At 44.1% G+C, this 17,659-nt stretch overlaps 1 protein-coding gene across 1 annotated transcript in view; it reads right to left on the bottom strand.

Annotated features, from left to right (window-relative positions):
• LOC122923231 (von Willebrand factor A domain-containing protein 3A-like) overlaps positions 1–17,659 on the bottom strand; it is a 135,490-nt gene that overhangs the window by 87,589 nt on the left and 30,242 nt on the right. The window contains exons 11-15 of the mRNA XM_044273992.1: positions 17,015–17,080; positions 16,770–16,901; positions 12,682–12,820; positions 10,960–11,063; positions 10,079–10,159 (exon numbers count right to left, since the gene is read on the bottom strand). Coding sequence (XP_044129927.1) covers positions 10,079–10,159; positions 10,960–11,063; positions 12,682–12,820; positions 16,770–16,901; positions 17,015–17,080 — 522 coding nt within the window. The remainder of the gene's footprint in view (positions 1–10,078; positions 10,160–10,959; positions 11,064–12,681; positions 12,821–16,769; positions 16,902–17,014; positions 17,081–17,659) is intronic.

The following is a 17,659-nucleotide window of genomic DNA, read 5'->3' as shown; positions in this document are numbered from 1 at the left end:
GTGTGCATGAGCTCTTATACATTCGGTGTTAGTAGTGGAGAATGGTATTGGCAGCTGCCAACGGCCAGCTAGTTGCACAGGAACTGAGGGTCACAAGTTACTTCCAAGCCATTGATTGGGAAACACTGGTTGAACCGTGAAGTCAATTTTGACCTCACCACAAAGGCATGTCCAGCATTAGAATAATATTCCATAACCTGAATTCTGCCCAGACTCAGGACACTCAACTCTACCCCGTCTGAAGTATTCACAAGTATGTGAAGGACCTCTCCTCTTTAGTAGCAGTGCCACTACTTGGTGCAGCTAAAAGAGATGCCAGGAGAGTGAATATGCAGGGCTGCCTCATCGCTGGATCTTAGGCCTCTTGCACACAAACGTGTGCGCCCCGTGGTCGTGCTGCGGCCCGGAAAATGGGCCGCAATGCACGAACACTGTCCGTGGGGTAAGTCGCAGCGAATCGCAGTCCCATTCACTTTAATGGGTCCGCGATCCGGCCATTCCACAAAAAGATAGGACATGTTCTATCTTTTTGCGGAACGGATGTACGGGACGAAACCCCACGGAAGCACTCCGTAGTGCTTCCGTAGGGTTCCATTCCATGCTTCCATCCCGCATCTCCGGATTTGCATCCGCATCCGTGATGCACAATGCCCACGGAACGACACCCGTGTATTGCGGATCCGCAAATGCAGTCCGCAATACAGCAACGGGCGCACACATACGTGTGCAAGAGGCCTTGAAGGGGCTGTCTCACTTCAGCAAATAGCATTTATTATATATAGAAAGTTAATGCAAGCCACTTACTAATGTATTGTTTTTATCCATATTACCTCCTTTGCTGACTGGATTCATTTTCCCATCATATTATACACCACTTATGTCCATGGTTACGACCACCCTGCAATCCATCAGAGGTGGCCTTGCTTTCACACTAAAGGAAAAACCACCAGTGTATGCGAACTCCCAAGGTGACGGCCACCAATTTTACTTATAGTGTGCAAGCATGGCCACTGCTGATGGATTGTAGGGTGGTCGTAACCAGGGAAACGAGCAGTGTATAATGTGGTGTAAAAATGAACGAAGCTAGCAAAGGAGCCAAAATGGACAATCCCAATACATTAGTGAATGCCTTGTATTAACTTTCTTTACATGAAAAATGTCACTTGCTGAAGTGAGACAACCACTTTAACGATTTCCCGACCGCCCATTGACTATAAACGTCTTTGGGCGGTCGGTTTATCTCTGAATGAACGTTCTGAGTGATGGCAGCTGCACGCTAATCGTGCAGCTACCGAGCGGGGGGCCCGCTGTCGTGACAGCAGGACACCCCAGAGAGAAGGCAGGGACCATTCCTGTATGTCCCGGCCTTCTAGATCGCTGTATATACACGCTATGCGTTTCCTGTTCCGGCCCGGTGGTCATGTGACCGCCAGGGTCGGGGGAGTCAGGAGCTGACGGGTCTAGCCATAGACCACGATCATCCCTGCACTGAGGCTGTACAGCGCAGGTATTATGCTGTACAGCCTCTCTGGGGGGTGTAGTTCCACTGTAACTGGGGCTACTATGTCAGCACCAGTTACAGGAGAAATCAATAGTAAAAAAAAAAAATGTCCCTTAGAGGTCTTGTATGACCTTTTGGGGGACACAAAGTGTTAAATAAAAAAAATAAAAAATAATGTTTTTAAAAAAAAAGTTTCACATTTAAAAAAAAAAAATCCCCCCAAATCCATTATTTAAAAAATGTTAAATAGAAGGAAAAAAATAATAATAGACATATTTGGTATCACCGTGTCCGCAACGACCAGTTCTATAATAATATCATATGATCTACCCCATTAGGTGAACACCGTAAAAAAAAAAAAACATTACGCCAAAACAGAATTTTTAGTTAGCTCACCTTCCAAAAAACATAATGTTAAATCAATCAAAAAGTCGTATATGTACCCCAAAACGGTAGCAATAAAAACGTCACCTCATCCCACAAAAAATGAGCTCCCACACAAGACCATAGCCAGAAAAATAAAAAAATAAGGCTCTAAGAAAATTGCAACACAAAAACACAATTTTTTTTAAAAAACGCTCTTATTGTGTAAAACGTAAAAAAAATGACATATTTAATATCGCTGTGTCCGCAACAATTGGCTCTACAAAAATATCACATGATCTATAACCCATCAAGTGAACGGTGTAAAAAAAACTAATAAAAATGATACCAAAACAGCTTTTTTTATCACCTCACAAAAAACATAATATCAATCAAATCAATCAATAAGTCGTATGTACCCCAAAATGCTAGCAATAATAACGTCACCTCGTCCCGCAAAAAACAAGCCCTCACACAAGACTATAGGCAGAAAAATGAAAAAATTATGGCTCTAAGAAAGTGCCAACACAAAAAACATAATTTTTTTTCCTAAAAAAAAATGTATTATGTAAAACAGAAAAATAACTGGATCTATAAAAATATCACATGATCTACCCCATCAAGTAAACAGTATAAAAGAATAGAAAAATGACACCAAACAGTTTTTTTTGTGACTTCACCTCCCAAAAAAATGAGATAAAAAGCAACATAAAGACTTCCGGTTCCGGCGCGCGCATGGCAAGCCGCTAGTGAGAAGCGCTCCGCTCGGCCGGCCCGAATTCAGCGAAATCGCCGCATACCGGGGCTGAGACTAGCCCCCAATACCCCCGGGAACATCGAGGGGCTTCACATGGAAAAGTTTGTGGTCCGGGGCGGCTCGCAGAGGGAAGTGCCGACACTACCCCCGACGGGAGACGAACTGAAAGCTAGGGGCAAGATGGCGCCGGTGTCCGAGAAGCGTCACAGGCTCACCCGCTCGACTTCCCAGTCCACACAGAGAAGTACCGAAGCGTCCGGGTCGGAGGACGAAGATGGAGATTGTGGCCTCCTGCCGAAAGGTGATATAACCTCCTCGTGTAAATCTATGGCCATAGAAGTAGCTAAGCTCCTGGCCCCGGACATTAAAGCCTCGCTGGAGGCCACAGTTGCGACGGCGTTGAAACAGCTGCAGTCTGAGGTGGCACAGCATACCTCTCAGATCACAGAGGTACAGCACAGAGTGGTGCAGGTCGAAGAAGATCTGGAGAAAGCACAAAGTAATATCGCTGACCTCCTGCGTAGTAACCAGTTCTTAAAGGAAAAGATAGATGATTTAGAGAACCGCTCCAGGAGGAGCAATTTGCGGATCATTGGGTTACCTGAGTCGATCCTTCCGAATCAATTGGCGGACATATGTGAGGAGGAAATACCGCAGGCATTGGGGCTGAGGGGCACGTGTGTGGTGGAGAGAGCGCATCGCCTGGGTCCGCCTATACCGGCGGGGTCGCGCTCTAACAACGCTAGACCGAGGGCGACGATTGTGAAATACTTGAATTATGCGGCCAAGGAGGCCATATTGGCGAAGTTCAGACGTAAAGAGCAACCCCTAATGATCAGGGGTAACAGGATCCTCCTTTTCAGCGACTACTCCGCTGAGGTGGCGAGGCGAAGAAAAGAGTTCACTCCGCTCTGCTCAGCGCTGGCTAAGCACAAGATCAAATTCGCTCTACTATACCCTGCCACCCTGAGGATCTTCCGTCCGGATGGGTCGATTGATACTTATCACTCGCCAGGGGAGGCAAGAGAAGCGTTGGAGATGGACCCTCTATATTCGGACATGTTCATGTCCTTGTCCCAAAGATCCACGGCATCATCCAGGGGAAGAGGAGCAAGACAGAGCCCGGGCAGATCTATGGCACGTGCAGCGGGAGCTGATCTGCGGGAAGCTGAAAATGTGTGACTGTAATCGCCTCTAAGCAGAGACTTTACCTGTGGCAGGATCCCTGGCGTGTCACGTGAGAGATCAACGGACCTGCTGTTATGTTGAATTTGGGTTGTAGTTGTCTGTGAAACTCAAGGCATAGGGCTGGAGGGTGGGGCATGGTGGGAGAAGAATTGGGATGCGGTTGGATTTTAGTGGTGACAACAGCTACGCGGTAGAATGCGCGAAAAAAGCGAAGTCTAGAAAATGTATGTTATTGTTGTGGGGCTGGTTGGGGGGGTGGGGGGTGGTTGGGAGGGAGGGAGGGGTTGGGGAGGGAGTTATTACTGGTTTGAGACACAGTGTAAGGCTGATACCGGTGCCTCTTATATGTATTACAGGATCGTTTGCTCTACGGGGGTCCTCCTGCAGTGTCCTTTTCAGTGAGTCACCAACATGAAAGTTGCAACATGGAATGTTAAGGGCCTTCGCTCCCCCACCAAACGTATGGCAGTGCTCCGCTACCTTAAAAAACTGGGCGTTGACATTGCATTCCTGCAGGAGACCCACTTGGAGGAAGCAGATTTTGACAGGATGCGAAAATTATGGGTGGGCCGAGTAGTGGGGTCACCCTCCGTGGGAAGGAAGGCGGGTACTTTAGTGCTTTTTCATAAACGGTTGCGTTTTGATGTACTGTCTGCGACAGCTGACACACTGGGGAGATGGTTTCGTTTGGAGTTAAACTCGCCAGTGGGTCAGTTAGTGGTCCACAATGTTTACGCCCCTAATGGCTCCCAGGCAGCGTTTTACGAGACCCTAGAAAGGGACATTATCTCAGAGCACTCACAGCTGCTGCTTGTAGCGGGCGACTTTAATAGGGTACATAGTGAAAAGGAGGACAGAAAGCGGGGGACATTTGCAAACGCTAATAAACGGCAGAGAAGTCAGACGCTGCTTCCGCTACTGCAAAATACGGGGCTGCATGACACATGGCGGTACTACCATCCGGAAGACCGCGAGTATACCCATTTCTCTCATGCCCAGGGGTCATGGTCCAGGATTGACTACCTATTAGCGTCAACAGTCTTGTTGTCTAAAGTGAAAAAGGTGGAAATTGCCGATCTGTTAATCTCGGACCATGCCCCAGTGGTTATGGAGCTCAGGGACGCAGTCCCTAGGGGACAGGATTTTATCTGGCGGATGCCGCAACATCTGTTAAGAGATAAGGAGTTCACTGACAAAGTAAAAGGATGGTGGTGGGAGTATGCACAGGATAATGCGGAGCATGCGGCCAATCAGCGCTTATTCTGGGACGCGGCTAAGGCGGTACTGAGGGGTCGGATTATGTCGTATACAGTAGGGAAGAAACGCGAGGCGAGAGAGCGGTATGACCAAGCCACGAGGGAGGTGCGGGAAGCCTATACCAGATTTTTGCAGAATCCCACAATCCCCAACAAATTGGCCTGGGTGACGGCTAAACACAACTTCGATTATTGCCAGGAAACGAGGGAAAAATGGACAGGGGACTATCAGAAGGCGAAATTTTTTCGCTTCGGTAATAAGGCGGGTCGTTTGTTAGCCAATTTAACACGCCCCTTCACTGCACAATCTATGCTGCATCCTCTTAAAGATAGAACAGGAAGGTTATGCACCCAACCGAAAGAGATGGTAGATATCCTGGGAGAATTTTATCAGGCCCTCTATTCTAGGGATCCGTTTGATCCTGCGGAAGCTAGGAGTATCCTGGATAAAATTGACTTGCCACGATTACCGGAGGAACGGTTAGAGGCCTTAAATGGGGAAATTACGGAAGAGGAAGTTGGGGCGACCATAAAATCCCTTTCGAATTGTAAGGCGCCGGGTCCAGACGGATATCCTGCGGAATTTTATAAGTCAATGAACCAAGAATTGGTCCCAACCCTGACCAAATTGTTTAATAGCGTTATGCTGGGGGGGAGCCTGCCTGATTCGGGCAAGATGGCATATATTAAGGTCCTCCCGAAACCGGGGAGGGACTTGAACCTGCCGAGTGCGTATAGGCCTATTTCTTTGATAAACCAGGATGTCAAGATCCTGTCCAAACTCTTAGCCACCAGGTTGGCGCAATGTGTACCTGAACTGATTGGCCCGCATCAAGTGGGGTTCATGAAGGGGAGGTCGGCGGTTACGAATATTCGCAAAGTATTAGCTAGTCTGCATGCGAGTGGGGAGGTGAAAACAGCACCATGTCCGGCGTTGCTTGCAATTGATGCCGAAAAGGCTTTTGACAATGTCAACTGGCAATGGCTGGACATGGTGCTGGACAGGTTCAACGTCAAGGGTCATTTTAGGAATTACCTAGGGGCGCTGTATGAGGTTCCTCAGGCGAGAGTAAACATACCCGGCTTCCTATCCAGGTCTATAGTACTGGGCAAGGGAACCCGCCAGGGCTGCCCCCTGTCTCCGTTGCTCTTTAATTTGGCGATGGAACCTTTGGCGAGGTGGCTGACTCATTCGGATTTATTTGACGGAATCAGAATAGGGGGAAAGGTGCTGAAAGTTAGCTGTTTTGCGGACGACATCCTGCTGTATATGGGGGCTCCAGAGGCCCAGTTGGGGAAGGTGTTGGAGGCATTAAGCGCTTATGGGAAAGTAACGGGTTATAGGGTCAATGTAGACAAAAGTCAACTATTGTTTTTAGGGCGAACACCGCAATTGGGGGCCTGCACGATGAGTGGGGTGGAGATTCGGAAAGATTATATAACTTATCTGGGCATCAAGATCGGTCGCACCCCGAGCTCGCTGTATACCCTGAACTACCCCCCTCTTTTCTTGAAAATAGAATCTGAGTTAGAAAGGTGGCGGGATCTGCCCTTGTCTCTCTGTGGTAGAGCCCACTTAATTAAGATGATGAGCTTCCCGAAATTGCTTTACCCGCTTCAAATGATACCCCTGCTACTGAAACATGTGGATGTGGTGAGGATGCGGCGGGCATTTAGCCGCTTCCTGTGGAAGACCAAACGACCGCGTATCGCCTATGCCAAGCTGACTATGCTACGGGATGAAGGGGGGTTGCAGCTTCCTGATATCCGCCACTATAATCTGGCGGCGCTGTTTAGGCACGCGCGAGATTGGGTATGGGATACTGCTTTCTACTCGGCGACTTGGCTCGAGAAAGAACTTGCTGGCAGGGAAAATTTAGAGGCTCTACTGCATTCCAGGCTCAGGGACATCCCGGCGTCGATTAAGCAAGCCGTTTTGTTAAGGGATACCATAGTGGCGTGGAAGGCCATTAGAAAGATTTACGGGCTCCCGTGTTACATTTCTCCTAGAATGCCGCTGTGGTCACTCCCGGCCTTCCCCCAGGGCAGGGAGAATGCTCTGTTTCAAGTATGGAGGAACAAAAACATCGTGAAACTTAGTGATCTATTGTTGGAAAACACGGTCCAATGGTTGTCGTGGGACCAGCTTAAAAGAAAGTATGACATGCCAGACGCACAGTATCTTCCTTACCAGCAGATCAGGAGTTATTGTAAAACTCAGGCGAGTTCCTTGGGAGATGTGGAGAACCTGGCCTGGTTTGCGGGTCTGTTGGGCAATAGTGGTTCCCACATGTCCCTGTCGGAACTGCACAGTAGGCTTCACAACATTCAAACGATAGGGCTGGTGAAAGGGGCGTACAAGCTTTGGGAGAGGGAATTGCTGGATCAGAATATCGCAAAAAAAATGAGAGTGGGGTTTGAATTGGTAAGGCGGGCCACATATAATGAACAGTGGAGAGAATCGCAGCTAAGACTCATGCATAGGGCAACATATGCCTTCAACCTGTCGTATCGTGACGCCCCTGCTCATTATTTGCGGAACTGCCCCAAGTGCAATCTCCAAAGTGCCGGATTGTTACATGCCATGTGGGAGTGCCCGAAAGTGAGACCCTTGTGGCAGAAATCAATAGACACAATAAAGGAGTTCTGGGGGGAAACGGTGGGATTGACACCTCAACAGTGTATTTTCCATTATATACCCTTGAATCAGAATGAGGAAATGGGTACAGTAGTCACCAAAGGAGGGGTACATCTTATGTTGATGTCTGTGAAGAAGACTCTTTTGAGACATTGGTTGGAAGAGTCAGTGCCGTCTTGGGAGGAGGTATTGGGCACAATGAAGGCTGTCCTTTATCTGGAAAGACTTGAGGTGGAGCAAGATAAGGAACGTATGATTGAAAAGTTTGTTAAAAAATGGAGGTGCTTCATTGAGAAGTTGTTGTCACAGGGGGAAATTGAGGAGCTTATGCGCCCGTTCAAGCTGACCAAATGGTACCTGGAAGCGCAATTGGCTAATAAGTTGGGATTGCTGGAGGCTTAAACCGGAAAGTATGTGATAAAATAGGCTTTTTCATGTAAGGCGATCAAATCAGTGTTTTTGGGGTTGGGGGGGTGGGGGGGGGGTTCAGGGATGGGGGGGGGGTTCAGGGATGGGGAGGGGAGGGGAGGGGAGAAAAGTTAAAATGAGTGGAATGGAAAAATGTTGTGAGACGATCAATGTTTCTTGCTTGTGCAATGTATCTTACTTCTTTGGACATCAACGTCTGTATGATATGTATTGTCTGCATTTTTCCACTTCAATAAAAAGAAGTTTAAAAAAAAAAAAAAAAAAAAAGCAACATAAAAGCCAAATGTACCCCAAAATGGTGCCAAGAAAAACTACAGCTTGTCCCGCAAAAAATAAGCCCTCACGCAGCTCAAAAAATAAAAAAAAGTTATCGCTCTTAAAAACCCTGACAGAAAATTCCATGTTAGAAATTCCAGATGCTGCTCCCTCCCTTCTGAGGCCTGGAGTATCCTCAAATAACAGTTTACGACCACAGTTGGGGTGTAACTGTATTCAGGAGAAAGTGGGCAGCAAATTGTGAGGGGATAATCTCCTGTTATCTTTTGTGAAAAAGAAAGTTTGGGCCTAAAGCACCATTTTCTTGTAAAATAAAAAAATTGAATTTTTCATTTTCATACCCAAGTATTAAAAATTATATGAAACACCTGAGTTAAGTGCTTGCTACACCCCTTAAAAATTCCTTGGGTGTTGTAGTTTATAAGATGTGGTCACTTTTTGGGGGTTTTGAGTGTGGGGGAACCTCAGGGTCTCTTCAAATGCAACATGGTGCAAAAAGACCATGCCAGCAAAATCTGCCCTCCAAAAACTATATGGCGCTCCTTGCCTTCTGTGCCCTGTCGTGTGCCCAAACAGCTGTATAAGACACATACGGTATGGGGTATTTCTGCAAACTGTAGAATAAGAGTAATACATATTGAGGTTTGTTTTGTTGTTAACCCTTGCTGTGTTCCAGGAAAAAAATTATTAAAATGGAAAATCTAATTTTGAAATTTCACCTCTATGTTGCTTTAATTCCTCAGGAATACCTAAAGGGTTAACAACATTTATAAAATCAGTTTTGAATAGTTTGAGGGGTGTAGTTTCTAAAATAGGGTAATGTATGGGTTGGTTTTATTATGTGAGCCCCACAAAGTGACTTCAGAACTGAACTGGTCCTTAAAAAAGTTGACTTTCAAAAGTTGCTTCTAAAATTCTAAACCTTCTAACGTCCTAAAAAATAAAATTACATTACTAAAATGATGCCAACATAAAGTAGACATATGGGGAATGTTAATTAATGAATATTTTGAGGCATTACTATCTGTCTTAAAAGCAGAGAGATTAAAATTTAGCTTAACTTTTGGATTTTTTTTATAAATAAAGGTAAAACATATCAACTCAAATTTACCATTAACATGAAGTACAATGTGTCACAAGAAAACAGTCTCTGAATGGCTTGGATAAATAAAAGCGTTCCAAAGTTATTACCACATAAAGTGACACATGTCAGATTTGCTAAAATAGGCCTGGTCAGGAAGGGGGTAAATGGCCGGTATGGAAGTGGTTAAACCAGACCTATCAGCATGAAAATGCAGTGAAATCTATGGACATAAATTTATAGATCAGTTCAGTATAACCGTATTTTCTTCATTAAAAGCTCTGCTCTTTCAAGGTTTAGGAGTCCAGTGACTGGTCCAATAATTGACAGTCTTTTTTTGCTTATGGAGATGACTGTCAATCATTGATCAGACCGCCTAATGGACTGCTAAAGCTCACGGTACGCAGATATTTAAATGGTCACTAACTTTTCACTCGACTTTGTATAAATCAATAGTACAAGCGACCACAAGAAACTTTGTAATATGTTTTATCAGTGAAAAATGTCTATTTCTCTTGTGAACAGCTGTTGTGTACTTCTAGCTATACAACAGCATTGCTGTCCTTTATGCAATCATTGCAAGAGTTACCTGGTATTCATAAAGCACCGGGAGATCCACATGAATGTTTTTAACTGTTCCATCATACCATTCAAACTGCATCATTGCTCGCTAAAAAATAAAAGTAATATTATAAATATATATGCATATATATAAAAATATTATGGGGGTTTTGTGTCGACAGGGGGGCTTTCTGTCCCTGAGCAACCCCTAGATCACGCATATTGTACGGGATGGAAGCGAATTCTGAGAACACCGATCCCTGCTGTTCTTCACTTCCTTCGACATATCAAAAAAGCAATGACAGGCCCACTCAGCCAGTCACTGGCCCTAAGGGCTCATACCCACGTCCATTGGATGTTTTACGTTCTGCAAATGGCAGATCCGCAAAACACGGATTCCAACTGAGTGCATTGCGGAACAGAACAGCCAACCCCTAACAGAACAGTCCTATCCTTGTCTGTACAATGGACAATAATAGGACATGTTCTAGTTTTTGGTGGAACGGCCATGCAGACATAGGGAATGCACACAGTAAATTCATTTTTTTATGCAGACCCATTGAAATGAATGGATCTGCATATGGGCCACATGAGCCCTAAAGGTGACCCACCTGAGTAGGACTTGCCCGGCATTTCCATGTCAAGCAAGGACCAGGAACTTAAGCACAACGGGGACAGGTGTATGGTTTATTTCATTTATTTTTAACAGATTGTGGCCGATTTGTATAAGAAAAATATATATATGAAAATCCCTTTAAATATTATTAAACAGAGAGGATAAGAGTCACTCCGTTTTGCTTTCACAACAATATAGATACTACTCTGTATAGTTTTCATTTTGTCATATTAATTATAGAACTGTATCTCACAGGTTTGATATAATATCTGTGTAAAAGGAAAGTAGCTTACCTCGAGAAGTGTAGATGAGACAGTTTTTTGAAGTATGGGCACAAATTCCTCCAGCGCGGAATATGCATTAGGAGCTAGTATTTGATAGAGGGTCATCTTTTTGGCTATAAACAAAATTATATTTATCATTTTATACATACAGTTATCATTGCTGAACATGACAACTGTTGCAGGTGTAAGGCCAACAAACTCGTCAGGTGATTTTTGCAGTCCTGAGAGTAGGATATGATGGTGGATGTTTGTCGGCCAAGTCATCAAGACTCTCACCGCCTCTCCTAGGAGTCCTGTCAAGCTTTGCACTACTTTTTACTTTGAAATTCTGAACAAAAACCTATATATTACAAAGCTCTGCCCGAACCCCTCTATCATATGCTGCTTAGATAAGGGAGCAGAAATCACCTGACAGGTAAGGATTCCTGAGATCACTTAATATTACACAAAATATTGAATTGAGGATTACAGAAGGTGACAGCTTTATGACCTATATCTTAGACTGAGTCAATGTTGTGGCCTGCATTTATAACGGAAACCACAATGCTCTGCCGAATTCATCGAATAGTGGATATCACTGCCGCCTGATGGACCCTATTTCAGTGCAATTCTTTGCATCAAATTTGCAATCACAGGGGGAGATTTATCAAGACCAGTGCTTTTTGCACCGGGTTGGATAACCCCTGCACTGCTGGAGGATGCGTCTAATTTATGATGAGGCACAGGCCTTGTGATAAATCTGGCGTCTCCTCTGGCAGTCTGTGCACCTAAACAGAAATTCTATGACAGCTCAGAGCTTTATTTGCACCAGAAAACTGGTGTAAATGAAGACATATTTGTCTCAGGTGTTTCCTGCACTTGGAAAAGTGGCGAGGGCGGCGTAAAAAGAGACACTTGCATTTAAAAAGTCACAAACACACAGCCTGCGACTTTTAAAAGCCAATTTTCTAGCGCAAGTGAAATGAAGGGTCTCCCCCATAGGCTCTGAACAGAACCTTTGATGGTGGTGTGAATAGAGCCTAAATGTTCTATTACTGTACTTTTTAACCATTCATTCGAATGGAAACAGAGAGGTCTCTGCACCGAGCTATAAAATTCATGCTGCATGGTACAAAACACGAAGGTGATTGAGATAGTAAAATATGAATGCTAGCTGTTTTTCAACTGCAAGACTGGATGCCCTGGGGGTTAGTAAAGTGAAACTACAGCATAGAGCTAAAATTGAGCTCAGGGTAGCTGCTACTTCATTTTACCCACTTGGGAGTGACAGACCTTATGCCCCTGCAAATGCCCATACAGCACAGGTAGGTTAGCGTTAGGTCCCGTGCCACTTTGAGATACCTTGACAGAGTGCGTGGACTCCGGTATGTTCTTGATATAAGAATATATTGGTGAAAGTCTCATTTTAATATCAGTGTGAGGGTTTAGCCATATATTGACAATTGCATTTACCATTGTAGTGCACCATTTTTTGTAAATCTGTTTTATATAGCCAATCACATCCGAACATTTGGCTATCCTGTCTAGAATGTCTTTGTGGTACATGTGGTCCGTTGCGGGCATCCTCCATTGTATGTATTTTTGCTGGGGATTGCTGTTAGCAACGGACCACATGTGCAGGATTTGCTCCCCCGGTTAGAAATGCGCAACAGCATATGTTTTTTTTTTTGCATTTTCTGCCTTTTAAGACCACTTTATTCTGTTATTCCAATAATTCTAATAACCTTTTACCTTTCAGTCCATTTTTCTTCAGCCATTCAGCAGATGTTCTGGGTGAAAAATTGGGTATGTTTATATTCAGTGGTGCATTGTGATTGGGTGGTTTTGGAAGAAATGCAGAGGGAGGTATTTTGGCAACCTCAGTTGATATCTGGGAAAAAAATAAATTTGCACTGGTAAATTTACATAGCTAAATCAGACAACCAACCACTTCTTACTACAACCTAAAAATACGGCCTATGTGACACAATAAACAGCTCACTGTAAGCAAGAACCAGAATGTTCAAGTACACAGCTTCAAGGGTGATTAGGTAAGAAAACGGGCATGAATGTCACCGTTATAAACAGGTAGGGAACGATTCATATTACACACCACTGTTCAATTTCTTTCATTTTTCCTGTTGTTTTATTTTTATAATGTACTAGAATTCATCAGTGAATCATGTAAAGCAGAGGCGCACAACCTTTTTTGGTCTGGGGGCCGCATTGTCACATCGCTCTATTTTAAGGGGCCGCAAATAAAAAATGTTGATCGGCACTCATCTGCCTATTACACAAGCCAGTGCAAAGTGACTGGGGAGGAGTGATCGCTGCCACAGCCATTCCGCCTTCATTTAGATTACACAGGGAGATGTGCTGCAGATAATCGGACATCTTTCATCCTGATAAAATATGCAAATCAGCTGACAAATGAGCAATTCCATGTTTATCGACTGATCAGCTGGACGATTATACCAGCCAGATATAAGATATGAGCGCTCCTATGAACACTTGTTTCCACTAATTGTCCCAAATATCGTGCTGCAGCATAGCCCTTGAAACTGAAGAGTTATACTTACCTGCTCCCTACCGCTCCGGTCCTTCGAACTGCCCCGCTGTTTACACCTGGCAGTGCATGGACATGGTCATACACCACTCCAGCCAATCACTGGCTTACGCGGTGATGTGGCCACAAGCAACACGTCACTGCTGAAGCCAATCATTGACTGGAGCCGTGCAAGTGACCATGGCCATGCACTGTCAGGTGTAAACAGAGCAGGAATCGGAAGATGGAGGCAGCAGGGGCAGCGCAGAGGACCAGAGAGGAGTGGAGCAGGTAATTATGAATCTTCTATTTCAGAGGCCACTTGTTAAAAATAATTTTAATCAGAAAAGTGGCGACATTTCCTTTCATCCTGCCTCCTATTTATAAATCATCGTTTTCCTTTACTGCAGAGGACGGAGCTCACTGGTTATTACCATTTCCTGCCAATCCTGTACAAAACATTTTTTAAAAGTATATATTTTTTTCAAACTATAGCTCCTTATTCTTTAAATATGCAAACTGACACCAAAATAAATGATTAAAATTAGTTCCCTATTTCGTGTAGGCCGTTTTGCTATATAATATGAAAAGTTTCACGTGAATGGGGCGGTAATGGTGACGGTTTTGATTGGTGTGGGTGTTTATTCTTTTATGTATTTTTTTTTTTTTTTACTTAATATATTTCTGCTACATAATATGTCCCCCAATTTTTTAAATTTTGCACTTTTTCCTTTTTATTTCTATTTGAAATTTCTTAATATTTAATTGTATTTTTTCATAATAAAATTTTTATTTTATTTTTTTAAATATATTTTTGCAACATAATATGTCCCCCAAGGGGTCATAAAAAGTTGTGGGACAGTGAACACTCTTTTATTAAGCACTTTTTCCTTTCTATTGCATTTTATTTATTTTTTTAAATCATTTTCAATTTTTTTGTGCCACATAATATTTTATTTCTCTTTTATTTATATTTTATTATATTTTTTATTTATATATTTTTACCACAATTTGTCCCCAAGAGGTCACTGAAAGACCTTTGGGAGACAATAAGTGACTTTTTTTTGTACTATTTCCACTGTAACTGGAGCATCCAAAGGAGCCCCAGTTACAGGGAAACCAGCCTGCTGCGGAGGCTTTGTACCAGGGCAGCGCTCCTCTGTTCCCGAGACACCCAGCAATCACTGGGTCCACACTGAGAGCGCTCATAGAGGAGAAGGCTCTAATAAAGCGCTTCTGTCTTCTCCTCGGCTTCCCTGCTCTCACTAATAGCCGGGGACCCTTTTCGCTCCTGCTACAGTGCAGGAGCAAAACCTGTGATCCATCTGCTGTGCGGCGCTCTGTGCAGAAACACAGAGTGCAGAATCAGCTGTGTTTATTCCCAGCAGGGTGGGGGCCGCAAACCATGGCTCTGGGGGCCGCATGCGGCCCGCGGGCCGCAGGTTGTGCACCCCTGATGTAAAGGATCAGGGGCGTAGCTATAGGGGGTGCAGAGGTAGCAGTCGCTACCGGGCCCAGGAGCCTGAGGAGCCCAGTGAGGGGCCCAAAGACACTTGTGCCGCATGTGACAATGGTATTATAGAAAGTGCATGCTGGGCAAGTTACACCTCTGACTAGAGGTAAGGGGTTAGGTCAAGAATTTGCCATGGGGGGGGGGGTGCCGTTTCAATTTTTGCCTCAGGCAGCACAAAGGCTATGTGCTTCCCTGCCCCTGGCCACAAAGCACTGAGGGAAGGGGGGCCCAAGCTGAACTCTTGCACTAGGGCCCGTGAGCCTTTAGCTACGCCCCTGTAAAGGATCCTATGAATCCTGCAAAGCGTAATAACAACTGTAAAGGTTCCTGAATGAATTGAAATTAGTCTTGTGTATTCTTACATGAGACTGAATTCATTTCTGGCCAGAGGACGACACTGGCAGTCAGTCCACAGTGAAGGGCAAACATTGTGATCAGACCGTAGCAATAAAGTTATCCCACTAAAACATATATTACAGATCCACAGGATTGGTGATAAATGTTTGATCACTTGAGGCCCCACTTTTAGAACTCCCACGATCACTAGAATGAGGGTACTGAGCCCGCATTCTGGAGGAATTTCAATAGAGTATTGAACACATACGCCCTTATGCGCCACTCAATGTCTATAGGGCTATAGGGCTGATAGAAATAGCCAAGCACTGTACATAAACTCTAAATATATAGCAGCAGCGCACATCCATGACTACTGCTCCAGACTCCTCTGGAATGGGGGCCCCATTCTAATGGTGGTGGGGTTCCAAGCGGTGGTGTCCTCAGCAATCATACATTTAACCAATCCCGTGGAGAGAATGATAGATACTTTTCGTGGGATATCACCTTTAACAGAAGTTTTTTTCTGAGAAAGTATGTGATCAGTGGGGGTCAGACACCTGGGACCACCGCCAATCCGCCGCCAATATGCTGCTTGAGAAGGCACCGGCTCTGTGAGTGACTAGCTTTTTCTAGGCCAGTGACGACACATTCATGTGTTATATGGCCTGAGAGCAGCTCAGGTCCATTGAACTGAATGGGGCTGAGCGTGATACCATGCACATACAATATCAAATGTACGGCGCTGCGCTTGGTAAGCTGTGAGAAGGCAGCGGAGATCACAGAAGCGCCAATGTCTTCTCAAACAGCTGATCATCAGAGGACCCCCACCGATCAGATACTGATTACCTATCCTGAGGATAGGTCATCAGTATGAAAATCTTGCAAAACCCTTTTAAATGTTTTCAGCCTATTTACTATTGAATTGAAAATGATACTTTAACTTTTATAAAAATACTACTACTTAAAATGCTAAGAGGAGTACTTTTACTTAGACAGAAGTAGGTATATGGTCGACCAACCATTGAAAGAATGATCGCCTGGTCCATGACTGTTCTGACGCAGTCATACATATGTACGGTAATTCGAGATTGCTTCTTACAGTCGTTCAAACGGACCATACATATTCAATGACATGGAGAATCTCATCTTTCTGGGATAATTTTAGGAAGATTCTGGGAGCATTCTTTTGAAGAAAGATCTTTCAAGGACTTGTGACTATAGATGACAATTTTAGACATGGTTGACAATTTGCCATCAGTCAGCTGACACAATAGTTGGTTATTCATTTTCACCATTCACCAAATGAAAAATTATTTTGGTTAAAATTGTCAGTTTTGGGCACCTTCAGGATCTGAAGGGCATAATATATTAGGACACTTATCTTTACGCCCTTGTTTTTCTCCAGGATGTAACGCTGACAGGAGTAATTCATCAGAATTCGCTCACCTTTTGTATTATACTGATAAAAGTGTCATCCAGTTTTCCTTGCCGCAGCTCCTTGATCTTGTTCAAGATGCCTACTGCTTTCTGAACCTCTTTGAATATTAACTTAATATCGGTGCTTGCATAAATTTCATCCTGTTTAAAGCAACATAAACCAAACATTGTCATTCTATTTCCAGTTACTAAGGTACTTTACTGGTGATGGATCATTGTGATGGAAATGTACTATAACCTCAGATATAGAATACCTCTTTCCATGAAGAGAAGCAATGAAAATGTGCTCCAACTGATTCAGCCATTGCCTGTAAATCAGCCTGTAGGGGAATAAACAAGTTATTGCATAATTTATCTTAAAGTTTTTTTCAGGATTTACACAAATTGAACCAAGATTAGGAAATGGGGGTTAAAAAGCCCTATACTCATCTCTTCAATTACCCTGCGGATCTACAGCTGCTACTTCAGTGGTCTGGTCAGTCTCAGCTTACTTCCTGCAGCGATCAGCCAATGGGGCTGAAGAGAGGCTGCTGGAGGCTGGTGAGAGGCAATGGTGGCTGGTGAAAGACATATGGGGGGCTGATGAGAGGCATGGGGCTCTTACCTGAGGTCTGATTGGGGGTCATTCACATTGGGGTCTGAGCTGAGGTCTGACTGGGGGTCTGAGCTAAGGTCTTATTAACATTAGGGGTCTTATTGGGGCTGTCAGTTGAGCTCTGATTAACATTGGGGGTCAGATTAGTGGTCTGACCAGAGCTGTAATGAATATTTTTTTTTTCGTATTGTCCTCCTCTGAAACCTTATGGGGCGAAAAATACGGTATTTCTAGGTAAATACTTAGTTACAAAATATTTCATAAAATATGCTAATATTGTGTGACTAATTAAAAATTACTGTAG

The sequence above is a fragment of the Bufo gargarizans genome, unplaced genomic scaffold, assembly GCF_014858855.1.
Source record: "Bufo gargarizans isolate SCDJY-AF-19 unplaced genomic scaffold, ASM1485885v1 original_scaffold_1381_pilon, whole genome shotgun sequence".
NCBI classification, from domain to species: Eukaryota; Metazoa; Chordata; class Amphibia; order Anura; family Bufonidae; genus Bufo; species Bufo gargarizans.
Note: the sequence above shows the minus strand (reverse complement) of the source record. Positions and strands in the feature narration are given on the sequence as shown.